The sequence below is a fragment of the Sciurus carolinensis genome, chromosome 2, assembly GCF_902686445.1.
Source record: "Sciurus carolinensis chromosome 2, mSciCar1.2, whole genome shotgun sequence".
Lineage (NCBI taxonomy): Eukaryota > Metazoa > Chordata > Mammalia > Rodentia > Sciuridae > Sciurus > Sciurus carolinensis.
In genome coordinates, this window is record NC_062214.1 from 174,012,915 (window position 1) to 174,024,976 (window position 12,062).

Below are 12,062 nucleotides of genomic sequence, written 5' to 3' on the forward strand. Positions count from 1 at the left end.
AGAGGAAGGGGTGTGTAAGGCTGATCCCATCGTTAGCCCTTTATTTTCCAAGAGCTCCATGGCTGGATGTTGGGGGAGGTCTTGCCTCCTGCCCACCCCCTCCACCCTTGCCCCCACCTGCCTGACTGGCAGTCCTGCCTGGCTTCTAGAGCTGCTCCAGCCCTGGGGAACAGCCAAACATGCGGAAGTGGTTACGTGTACTGGCTCCCAGGGAAGCTGTGGCTAGCAGGGGGAGTGGGTGGGGTCCTGCCTGATGGCTTTTCAAAGAAGCCAAATCTTTGAAGTTTTGTTTTAGCAGCTGCCAGGTATGCTGCTTCAGCGCTTTGCAGACTCTCTCCCTGTGTTCCCGTATCACATTTTTGCTTTATGATATGTGTACAGTATATACGATGGAGCTTGGACTTGGGGAGCACAAATATGAAATTGTGGAGGAAGGAGGTCAAATGAGCCCTCTTGGCCTTCTCTTTTCACTGTGCTGGGAATGGTCCCTTTAATGTCCCCTTTTTCCTCTTAGCCCTGTCCCTTTCCAATCACCTGGCAAAGGAGAGGCAGATTCCTTATCTATTTGGGGAACAGAGTAAGGTTTGAAAAATTGAAATGCTACACTTCTGTGATACACTGGGATATCGCGCTTGAGATTAGAACTCCTTCCTTTTTCAGAAGATGAGATGACCTGCATACCCCAGCAAGTAACTCTGATCCTGCTGGTCTTGGAGTCCCTCTCTTGTTCACCAGAGCCAACAAGAAATAAGTGTGCGGTGACTGCACCTGTAACCAGTGCACTGTGGGGGACGGTGGGTAGAGAACCCCTTTAAAGCCCTCTCTGCGCCTTCTGTTTCCTTCTCTCCTGCCTAGGAACCCCTTTCTCCAGCTTGTTCTCCCATCACCTCAAGCCTTTTCCAACTCCCTAAAGTGTGTTTCTTCCTCTGAACCCCTCTCTTTTGGACTTTAATAATGTTCCCTTGCGTAAATAACCCTCTTTTTATGCTTGTTTTTCCACTCCTGAGATGTAAGTCTGTTAAAGACAAAGAATATATTTTATTTCTACATAAAGGACCCTGGAACAGGAATGGGAAGACCTAGGTGTTGGCCTCAGTTCTACCTGTCACTTCTAAACTCAGGACAAATTGTCGAACAAAACTTAAGCTTCATTTTGCCATGTGGAAAGTGACAACGCCTGGGTTTCATGGATGTTGGATGAATGCTACTCATGAACGTTCTTTATAAAGCACTACCACATGAGGTGTTTTCAGTATTGTTAACGCTTATCACTATCAAATAGAGCTGTTTATGTTGCCGACCTACCCAGGCTAATCTCCCCACACGGTTGAGTCACCAGTTCCGTCTCACGTTGCTCAGGTAGGTTGGCACAGGTTTAAAGCGTTTGAGTCCATTCCAGGCACTCCCTGTCATCGCCCTCTTTCAGCACACAAGCCCCTCCTTTCAGACCTGTGGGGTCGTTGTTTTCTTAGTGTCTCCCCCTTCCTCTCCTCTCAGGCCCAGGCTGAGCTCTGTCTTTTAACTCCCTCAGTTCTTAGAGCAGCAAGCCAGCCATCCCATTGGACAGTTTCAGCTTCAGTGGTTCTTCTGGTGGACTGTCCATTCTCTGAGATCTTGCCTTTTATTCAAAAAGGCTGTTCCCATTTCAAGACTCTGCTGTTTGGTGCATATTCATACTCCTGTCTCCTCAAAGCACCTCCATTTTAGAAAAAAGGGGAATAAAGAAGCACTGCCATTTTTAGCACAACTGTATAGCTTGAGAAGCTCTCAGTTTTTTTATATGAAGATATGAGAGACCTCACATTTAAATATTATGACCTACAAATTGAGGACATGTGTTTTAGAGGCAGACCTATTTAGATTCCTCCTTTTTTGTTACATACTAGCTATTTCACCCAGGGTAAACTCTTTAAGCCCCATATTCTTGTCTGTAAGATGAAAATAAAATACCTACTTCCTAGGGATGTTCTAAGAGCAAATGAAAATGACATGACTAGGAAAAGCCCTTTTAGCTGGGTGGAATGCCGCACACCTGTAATCCCTGCCACTCAGGAGGCTGAGGTGGGAGGATTGCAAGTTCAAGGCTACTCTAGGCAACTTAGATTATCTCAAAATAAAAGATTTTAAAAGGTCTGTGGATATAGCTCAGTGGCACAGTACCCCTAGGTTCAATCCCCAGGACAAAGAAAGAAAAGAGAAAAGCCCTTTTATGCAGTCCCTTCTGAACAGTAAATAGGAATTATTTTTAACATTTTTATAGATGTTTTATAGATGTTAAAAAGTGGGACCCTGAGAAGTTAGGAATATTGTGCAATTTCTCACATCAACTGAGTGATAAGGAAGGACTGGAACAGGGGCTTCTGGTTCCCTGTCTTTTTTTTTTTTTTTGGGGGGGGGTACTGGGAATTGATGCCAGAGCCTCTTAACCACTGAGCCACATCCCCAGCCCTTTTTTGTTTTTTTTTATTTTAAGACAGGATCTCACTGAGTTGATTAGGGCCTTGAATCTGCAGCCCTCCTGCCTCAGCTTCCTGAGTCACTGGGATTATAGGCATGTAACACCATGCTTAGCTGAGAGTCCTGTCTTCAGATGGAATGTAGACTATTCCAGGTGGAGGAATGTTCATTATTCATCCATTTGTTCATTTAGCAAACATCTTACAACCAGACTCTGGGTGTACAAAGGAATTCATTGCCTTAATGGTTAGTCCAGTGGGTAAGAAATAGTCACTCTGAAGATGGTCACAGTACAAAAAGCATGCCAGTAAAAGGACCCTTGAAGAACAAGCCGTATTAGAGGAAGCCCAGGGCAGATTTTGTAAAGGATGAATTGTTTTTTCCTAGGTGAACTGCAGGGAGGAAGGGAGACATGGAAGAGGGAGCCTGAGGTGCATATTATGTGGGCTTCATGTGTAGGACAGGGTGGATGAGCCCCAGGAGGGAAGATTAAAAAGACTCAGTGCCCAGCATGCCATGCCAAGCAGGTTGGCTCTGTCCTGTAGTTTCCCGTTTTCACTAGTTTCAAATGAAATCAGGGTTTGTGTTTTGGCTTTCTGTTTTTTTTTTTGTTGTTGTTGTTGTTTTTTAATATATTCATATATTTACTGTTCATACCTGACAAACTCTGTCATTCTGGATTTAGCCCAGTTGTGACCCAGAAGCTGTGTGCCTTCTCCTGTCTTCCCAGGCAGAGGCAGCCTGTGTGCCTGCGGCTGTCACACGTTAAAGGTAGATCTACATGCCTTTCCTCCACCACATCCTCTGGAGGACATAGTACACAGGACATGTGCTATATACCTGCTTCTGCCTGACCCTTGATGCAGTGACTAACACACAGCATCCACTAATTTTATATATAAGAATGAGTTCAAATACCTAGGTCCATAATTACTGACCACACGTCCCCCTGGGCAGCTCTCTAGCCCATCTTTGGCACCACAGGAAGTCATGCACCATCACTTTTTAAAAAATTATTTCTTTGATATGTAAATCAGGTCTGGGCTTTCTCCTTTAACGAGAACCACAGCTCAGCCTATGTGCCTTTGAATCTGAGCTTTGGCTTCATGGTAAGACACCTGCTGCTCTGCTGGTTCCAGCCTGCCTATTGCAGCAGTTGTCCTCCTTTCACATACTTCAGCTTGGATCGGCACAATCAGAGGGACCAAAGGATTTGAAACAACACTCGACCCAGTGAATTCTACCTGGTGGCATCAGTATCAAGGCTGAGCTTTTTCTCTAGTGCCCATGAGAACATCTACAGCTCTACTCCTCACTTGCTGGTCCTTCAGGACTGCTCTGACTAGACTCTACTGCACTCATGAATCAAGGTGTCTTCACATTCTAATAAACATACGGTCTGTATATGACAATAGCTTGATGCTACACTTCCTGCCTGAAATGTCACAGATATACCCAGCTCCACACCATGCCACAGGAGCCAGTCAGCTGGGCATTTCGTTTGACAAGCACGGCTCTAACAATGTATTAAGGTCTGTAGTTAGAGGACTGGGGTCTATCTCAGGGGTAGAGCACATGCTTAGCATGCAGGAAGCCCGGGGTTCAGTCCCTGGCAACCCCCAGAAGAGTAGTCAAATACATTTTACACTCTGATCATATGTTACATGCTTGGGAAATTTTCTCAGTCCAGAGCTAATGAGAGCCTCTTTCCTAAAACACTAGTGAAGAGCTGTATTATAATGCAGCAATAGACTGTTGTGATAATGGACCCTGAATAATGCCCTGGTAGGAGAGCAGACCACTGTGATATAATACATTGAATCTGGTTTTTCTTTCCCTTTTCAAATTTTTATCTAATTGCATCAGTTAACTGTTGCTGCAGGATATGATATTCCTACATTTAGTGGCTTAAAACAATCAACATTTATTATCTCAATTCCTGCAGGTTGGCAGTTGAACAGGTTAGCTGGTTGGTTCCCGCTCAGGTTCTCTCTAGAAACTGCAGTTAAGATGTCAAAGGTTACTTAGGGTGGAGGATCCTCTTCCTTGGTGGGTCATTTTCACGTGGATGGTGAGTTCACACTAACCATTGGCCAGAGGCCTTGGTTTCTCACCACATGGACCTCACCACCATGCTGCATGTGAGGCCTTTTGACAGGGAAGCTGTCCACCCCCACAGAATGATGATTGGACAGGGAGGGAGGTGGTGCCATAATGTGTTATGTGACCTAGCCATGGAAGTCACATTTCATCGTTTCATTGTTCTACTTTCTATCCTAATAATTTTGACTACTTTCGGTACCTCATACAGCTTTTGTCTGTCCATAACTGGCTTTATTTCACTTAATCAGCATCAAGTCTTCAAGGTTCATCTATGTAATAAAGTGTCAGAATTTTTCCTCTTTAAGAAGGAAATGAAGGAAATGATATCCCACTGTATGTATGTACCATGCTTTGTTTCCTTAATCATCCATGGATGGGCATTTGGGATGCTTCTGTCTTTTTGTTGTGTTGAATATAGGTACATAAGTGTCTGTATCCTTGTTTTCAGTTATTTTGGTCACATAGCCAGAAGTGTAAGTGCTGCATCATGTAATAAAATTGACTTTTCTCAGACTTAATTAATTCACTTTATTTTTCTTACATAAACACTCTTTGTGCTGGCAATGGCTGGAGTTGAACCCTTTGCCCAGAGTCTCCGTCATAGGTCTTTTCTCTGTGGTCTGGAAGGAAGACTTTGTACATGTGGTCACTTTCCAGAGGTCAGGGGTCACATAGCTGTACCTGTGGGAGATGGCATCACAGGTGGCCCTGGCACAGTTGCCAGGTGGAGCAGCACAGCCTCTGGCTGAGGTGCAACAGTTGTCAGCAGTGGCCACCAGCAGCAACTCCTGGGCACAGGGGCTGAGATGTTGCTGGTGCCTTTAGGGGTGGGAGTAAGGATCACCTGCACAGAGCTGCAACCCCTGGTCATGTTACACAGGAGGATGTGGGCCTCACCAAGCTTGTTTCCATCAAGCTGCACAGCATGATGGCCCTGTGACTGGCAGTGGCTGCCTCCTGGGAGCATTTACCCTGATTGGAGTGCCCATGGTGACAGATGCCTTGAACCTGGTGTAGTGGCCAGCACGGGTCTGCTTTTGCACAGGCATAGTCTGCAGAAGCTCAGCTTGGAGAGGGCATGCCAGGAAGAAGATAATCTCAAAGGCCTTGATGCTTAGGGAGAAGGCATAGATCTCCTCCAAGTCTCGATCTTCACGTCCTTGACCAGGCAGCCCAGCAGGTGGCAGGTAGCCATTCCTTGTCTTCAGACTTGCACCTGCAGCCCTGACCCCAGATGCCAGCAAGAAGCTGCCCTGGTTTCTTCCTGGACACCTTGGCCTTCCCACAGCACTGGCAGCATCTGCCACTGGTGCTTTCTGGAAGAAGGACAATTCCAGTTTTGAATTTGGGAAACCACTGTACCACTTGTCCTAGCTTCTGTCCGTTCTGCATCCCACAGCAGTGCCCATTTCACCACATCCTCAGCAACACTTACTGTTTTGTCTTGTTGATCGTCACCATCTGCATAGGTTTGAGTTGGCATCTCACAGTTTTGGTTTGTATTTCCCTACTAGAAAGTGATGTGGAGCATCTTTTCATGGTTTTATTAGCCATTTGTATATCCTCTCTGGGAAAATTGTTCGGTTCCCTTGCCTGCTTTGTAATGGCTATTTTATTGTTGCTGCTGTTTTAGGTGTTCTCTGTATGTCATCCCTTATCAGATATATGACATGCAAATGTTTTCTTCCTTTCCACAGGTCACCTCCTTACTCTGCCAACAGCATGACCTTTGATACACAAAGATTTTAATTTTGATGAGTACACGTCTATTGTTTTCTCTTGTTGCCTTGTCTTTGGTGTTGTGGCCAAGAAGTTACCGCCAGCCCCCACGTCATGACGATTTTGCCCTGTGTGTTCTTCTAATAGCTTTTGCTCTTCAGTTTGGGTCTCAGATGTGGCCCTTGTGTAGCATCCTACTGTTAACCTAGGCCAGCTCCATTCAGCATGGAAGAGGAGGCAAGGGATGTGACACCAGGAGGTGGGGATCTTCGGGAGCCATCATGAAGGCTGGCTCCCACAATAATTCAGGTGCACAGTTTTAAAAGTGAAGTAATTCTAGAATGTTTACAGTGAAAATGGGAATCCCTTGTCCCTTCTTTCCTCAATGCCACCCAACCTTAATTTCCACGCTCCAGGTAAAACTACTCTCAACTTTCTTTTACCTGTTTCTTGGTAAAACCTTACATTTTTTAAAAATCTTGCTGGTTCTGCCATTTTTTGATTTTTTATTTTCTTTCCTATCAGAAAATTTATTGATCTACCCCCTCCCTCAATACCATGCCCTTCCTCCTAAGATGGCAGTAGAATGTTCTGGTAGATCAGTGCTCACTGTTGTTTTTTTGGAGGGGGACATTACTAGGGATTGAAATCAGGGGCACTCGGCCACTGAGGCACATCCCCAGCCCAATTTTGTATTTTATTTAGAGACAAGGTCCCACTGAGTTGCTTAGCCCCTCGCTTTTGCTGAGGCTGGCTTTGAACTCCCGATCCTCCTGCCTCAGCCTCCCAAGCTATTGGGATTACAGGTATGTGCCACCACTGTTATCATTATCATGGCTGTGTCCTCAGGAACTTTGGGGCTTCTTAGGTCATCATCTCTTCTCTCTGTATATCCACTTCACTGTCACGCTGTCTTACTCTCTGGGGATTCCCCCAGTCATCGTCTGTATCTTCTACTTCCCTGAGTCAGACTTGGTATATGTTGTGAAATTAAGAAATCTCCCAACTTTCAGATTTCTTCTGGTTCAGGACATTTTTTACAGGCTAAAGACTAGAAGGACAAGTGGGGTTATATAGGTTTATTTTATCTTATGTTCTATAGACTGAAATATTTACATCCATGCCTTTAAAAAATCAGTTGCATAAATAACACATTCACATCATATGGTAGTCTAACAAACCTATACTGAATGTAAGAGGTTTGAATGTTTTTTGCATAGCCACATTAAAAGGTTGACTTGTATATTTTGTCATGTCTTCTCTTGTGTTTTTTTCCCATCTTTTTTGTTTGTTCAAATAAACATACTTAAATATTTTTAACCACCATGTCGTTTTTGAGAGTTTGAGTGCACCATATTTATTTTGCCTTTCTCCTATTAAAGAGTACTAAGATATAGTCAGTTGGGGCATTTGTAGGGAATCCCTTGTACATATATCTTTGTGTACATGTGCAAGTATTTCTAGAGAATAATTTCCTAGAAGTGGACTTATTTGGATCAGATAACATGTTCCCTTTGAATCTTTATAGATACTGTCAGTTTGGCCTCCAGAGAGGCTGGCCAGTAGCCCCTCTAACCTGGAGTACAGAAGCACATCCTTTCCCTGCCCTGGCCTGCATGGCCCACCATTGATCCTTCCAGCTATTCCACTGGACTGTTGCTTGTTCTTTTTATATAAGTTCCTTCCCATTTTTACTGACAACGGGAGGAGAACCTATCTTCAGATATGTTACCTTAAGGGTGTTTTGTTTGGGACAGGAAGACAGCTGAGAGAGGTCCGGGAAGCCAGGAGGGTAGAGGGTTCTCTGGAGCCTGTTCTTATGTCATTAAAGCTAGACAGCATCCCCGAGTCTGCATCTTCTTTCCCCTGCACTTCTTAGGTGCTTTTCTTTCCTGGTTCTGTTTTTTGCCAATTTCACCTCCTCCCTCCCTCAGTAATGAATAACCAGAAGAGTCATGGAACCCAGAAAACTGAGTGAAAGAAGCTTAAGGAAAATATTAAAAAGGAAGAAAACTGTTTGATGTACTTTTAATATAAAATGTGGAAAAAGTAGAGAAAGGTGGGGGTTGGGGAGAAGGGAGGAAAGAGATTATTCACAGTAATGGGAACCAAATGTTGGCCGGGCACGCCATGGCGTTCTCACACTCTTCCTGTAAACGCTGCGGCTTTTCAAAGTGATAATAATGGAGAGCCAGCAGCCAGGACACACCTTAACCCTTCCCTGCCTGGATGCTCCTTCAGTTGAGCTTCAGAGGTGGTGGCTGCTGGGAAGAAGTCCTGGTGCATGGACATGTTCTGTGGCCCTTGTGCCATGTGGGTAGAAGGCAGCAGGCCAAGGCCAAGGCTGAAGAGAAAAGCACCTGCCTGCTAAGATCCCTCTGTGTGCACCTGAATCTCTCCTATGAACAGCAAGTCCCCTGCTTGGCAGTAGCTTACCTTGGTAGCATGATGGTATCTCCTCATCTTGCTGTCTTCAGGGAAACTCAAAAGGAGATGAGGACCCTCGTGTGACAGGCGGGCAGGCAGTCTTTTTCCATTGGTAATAATCCCATTATTTGAAAGCCCTCCAGTCTGAGGTGCTCTTTGATGCTGGTGGGGAGTGTGTTCCCTTAGTTGAAGTTTGGGGCCTTAGTTTCTCTTGGTTGTCCTTTCTTGCCACTGGAACAGAGATGTTAAGGCTGTTCAGAGCTGAAGGGCTTTGCCTGGCCCTGTGACTTCCATGTAAAGAATAGTTGTCTGCCTCTTGGTCTATCCATCCATCCAAGGAGAGAGTATTAAATGAAACTCCTGGGTCGACTGGCTCTTCATTTCCATCTAGATTCAAACTTTGTCCACATGGCTTTCAAAGTTCATCTTGTACTGGAAAGAAAAGATTATTTTTGTGCATGTCAAATATTTCCCATTTCAGAGGGACAGACATCAAACGTAGAACAATGGTAGCAATAGAGCAGACTACTGCAGAGCCTGTTATGCTCAGACTGTGGTCAGTTGTGCAGACTGCATTACCTCTGTATGACCCAGTTGGCTCATTTGTCTTTACCTTCTAGCAAGATTAAAGGTTGTTTTTTTTTGTTTTGTTTTTATTGAAGTACTGGAGATTGGATTCAGGGTCGCTCTAACATCTCCAGCCCTTTTTGTTTTTTAGTTTAGTTAGTTTTAGTTTTAGTCTCTCTAAGTTGTCCAGGCTGGCCTTGAACATGCGATTTTCCTGCCTCAGCCTCCCAACCATGTGCTGGGATCACAAGCATGTGTCACTGCCTGGCTTGTTAAAGCCTTTATTGAGATTAAAGCAAGAAAAACATTTAACACAGTGCCTAGCATCTACCCTTCTGTATCAGGATCCTCATATTACATACAGCTAAATCTGAAACATCTTAGGTCTGTAATGTTTTTAAAAGTCATCTTTGAGTTGATTTTGTGGTTTTGTGTTCTACATTTAAGTCTATGAACCATTTGAACCATTCGGAGTTAATTTTTTATATGTGGTATGAGATTTAGGTTGAGGTTCATCTTGTGCTGAGGGGCGTGCAATTTTTCCAACACCATTTGTTAACAAACGAATGTCTTAAAAAGGTTGTTGTTCCTCCTTTCTGTTGGTTTTGGAACTTTATAAATATCAGTTGGATATATTTGTGTAGATCTTTGAATGATTTTAGTATTCTAAAATAAAGGCCTATAGCAAGAGTAGTTTGTTAGAAAGTCTTTTACAGGGGCTGTTTTAGCTTCTAATTTTTCTGTTCATTGTTACTGTGGAAGCATACAGACTTAGGGTTTTTTTTTTAATTAATTTGTTATATGTTCTAATTAGTTGTGCATGACAGTAAAATGCATTTATGCATTTTGATAGATCATAAATGGAGTATAATTTATCATTTTTCAGACTTAGATTTAAAAGCAGTTCTTTCGCTTAATTCGTATGTGAACTTGCAGAAATTATTTAGCCTAGGCCTCAGTTTTCTCATCTGAAATGGAATAATGATACCTGTCTCAGCAGGTTGCTCTGGAGGTGAACAAAGATGAGGCATCTTAAGAGCTCACCTTGGAACCAGACGTTAGAAAGCCCTCGCATTAATGGTGGTGGTGAGACCTGGCTGCCTCCACGCTTGGACACCACCCCGCACCCACTCACTCATGCCCTTTGTGTTCCCCAAACCTTTACAGTTCTAATCCTTTTAACTGGAAACTTCATCATGAGTGTTGGGCATTCCAGTTGAAGCTACTGTGCTGTGCGTAGCTTAAATGGCAGTTTTGGCCAAAATAGTTTTGTGACATTACTATTTCAGAATGTGTTTGAGCTCTGTCTTACCAGCTTCAACGACAGCATCTGTGCCCCCTCCATTTGGCCACATTGGCTTTCCTGTTGTTCCCTGCTCTTCTAGATGCTTTTCCTTCTGCCTGGGACTTCTTTCTAGTTGACAAATGCCAATCATCTTTTGAGACCCAGGTAAAATGTTCTTCTGCTTCGAAGCCTTCCTTGATTTTCCTCCCTAGGAAGTTGTTCCCTTCCTCTTGCTCTCTAAAACTAAAGCTAGCGTCCTGTTCCCAGTACAGTGGCAGACAGAATTTAGAGAGTGGTGGGAGTTTTTATCCTTCATTTAAAAAAATGTGCACACATCTTATAAACACATAAATGAAATATATCCATTATATGTTGGCATTATTATTAAATGATAAAAGCCAAAGGATGTAATCGCCACATACTGGGACAAGACTGAAACAGTGTGGTAAAGTACCATGGTTGCAGATGGCCCCATGGGTAGCATTTTTTCGTCTTCTTTACAGTTTTTGTACTTAAAGATTTTCAGAGTCCACATGTTTTTAAATTTTTATATTGTTTAAAGTGCCGGGCTGGGGTTGTGGCTCAGTGGTAGAGCACTTGCCTAACACATGCAAGGCCCTGGGTTCGATTCTCAGCACTGTATATAAATAATTAAAATAAAGTTCCATTGCCAACAAAAAAATATATATTAAGATTTTTTTTGAATAAAAAATAAAGTGCCCTACCACCTGATATTCATTCATAAGTATTTCCCTAATTTTGAAATTATAAGATCAGGTTCTTCATTAAAGAGAGGAACAAAAGGAAGGCAAGGGAAAAGAAACTAACCTCTATGGAGCACCCAGATTCTGTGCTTTGTGCGATTTATCCTATTATTCCTGGAAACATGGCTGTAACGTGGACAGTGTTCTGCCCCTGTGTGAGTGATTACATCATCAGAGAGGTCGCCATTTGTCATGGTCACTCAGCAGGTGAGTGACGGTGCAGGAACTTGAGGCTGGCTGTTTCTGATGTGAAGCCTCCTGGTTTTCAATGTCCCTCCTCTATTAGGGAGGAGAATCAGTGCTAGTCTGTCTTCACAGTGGCCTCCAGGACCTGTGCATGGATGATGTTCGAAGGGAGATGGAAATATTTCTGAAACCAGCCCTGGTGGAAAGAGAAACAATGTTTCTATAGACCAAAGTGAAGGAAAATGTAGTAGCTGAGCAATATCATTCAACCTCACGAATGTCTTCATCATAGTCTGTGGATTTGTGCTGTTGTTCACATTCATAAGTACCAGTGTCACAGAAGGCTTTGTGTGGGGGCAGAAAACATCGGTAGTCTGAAAAACCTAACCATAAATCTGTCTTGTATTTACAGCTCGGATTAAGTTTCTCCTTGCGTTGTGCGCTGACCCTGGATATAACTTTCTCTCATAGATTCAACCCGGCAGGTCAGGCTAATCAGGATGGCCATTTGAGATGATGGGTATACAGTGGAGCTCTGTTGACTCTAGGGGTTG

At 43.7% G+C, this 12,062-nt stretch overlaps 1 protein-coding gene across 20 annotated transcripts in view; it reads left to right on the top strand.

The window, feature by feature from the left end:
• Ttll5 (tubulin tyrosine ligase like 5) overlaps positions 1 to 12,062 on the top strand; it is a 266,244-nt gene that overhangs the window by 166,674 nt on the left and 87,508 nt on the right. The window contains exon 31 of one of the 20 annotated variants that reach the window (XM_047540836.1): positions 6,258 to 7,526. The exons of the other annotated variants lie outside the window; for them this stretch is intronic. Coding sequence (XP_047396792.1) covers positions 6,258 to 6,309 — 52 coding nt within the window. The 3' untranslated portion in view covers positions 6,310 to 7,526. Of the gene's footprint in view, positions 1 to 6,257; positions 7,527 to 12,062 lie in introns of those variants that run through there. 20 annotated transcript variants of the gene reach the window in all.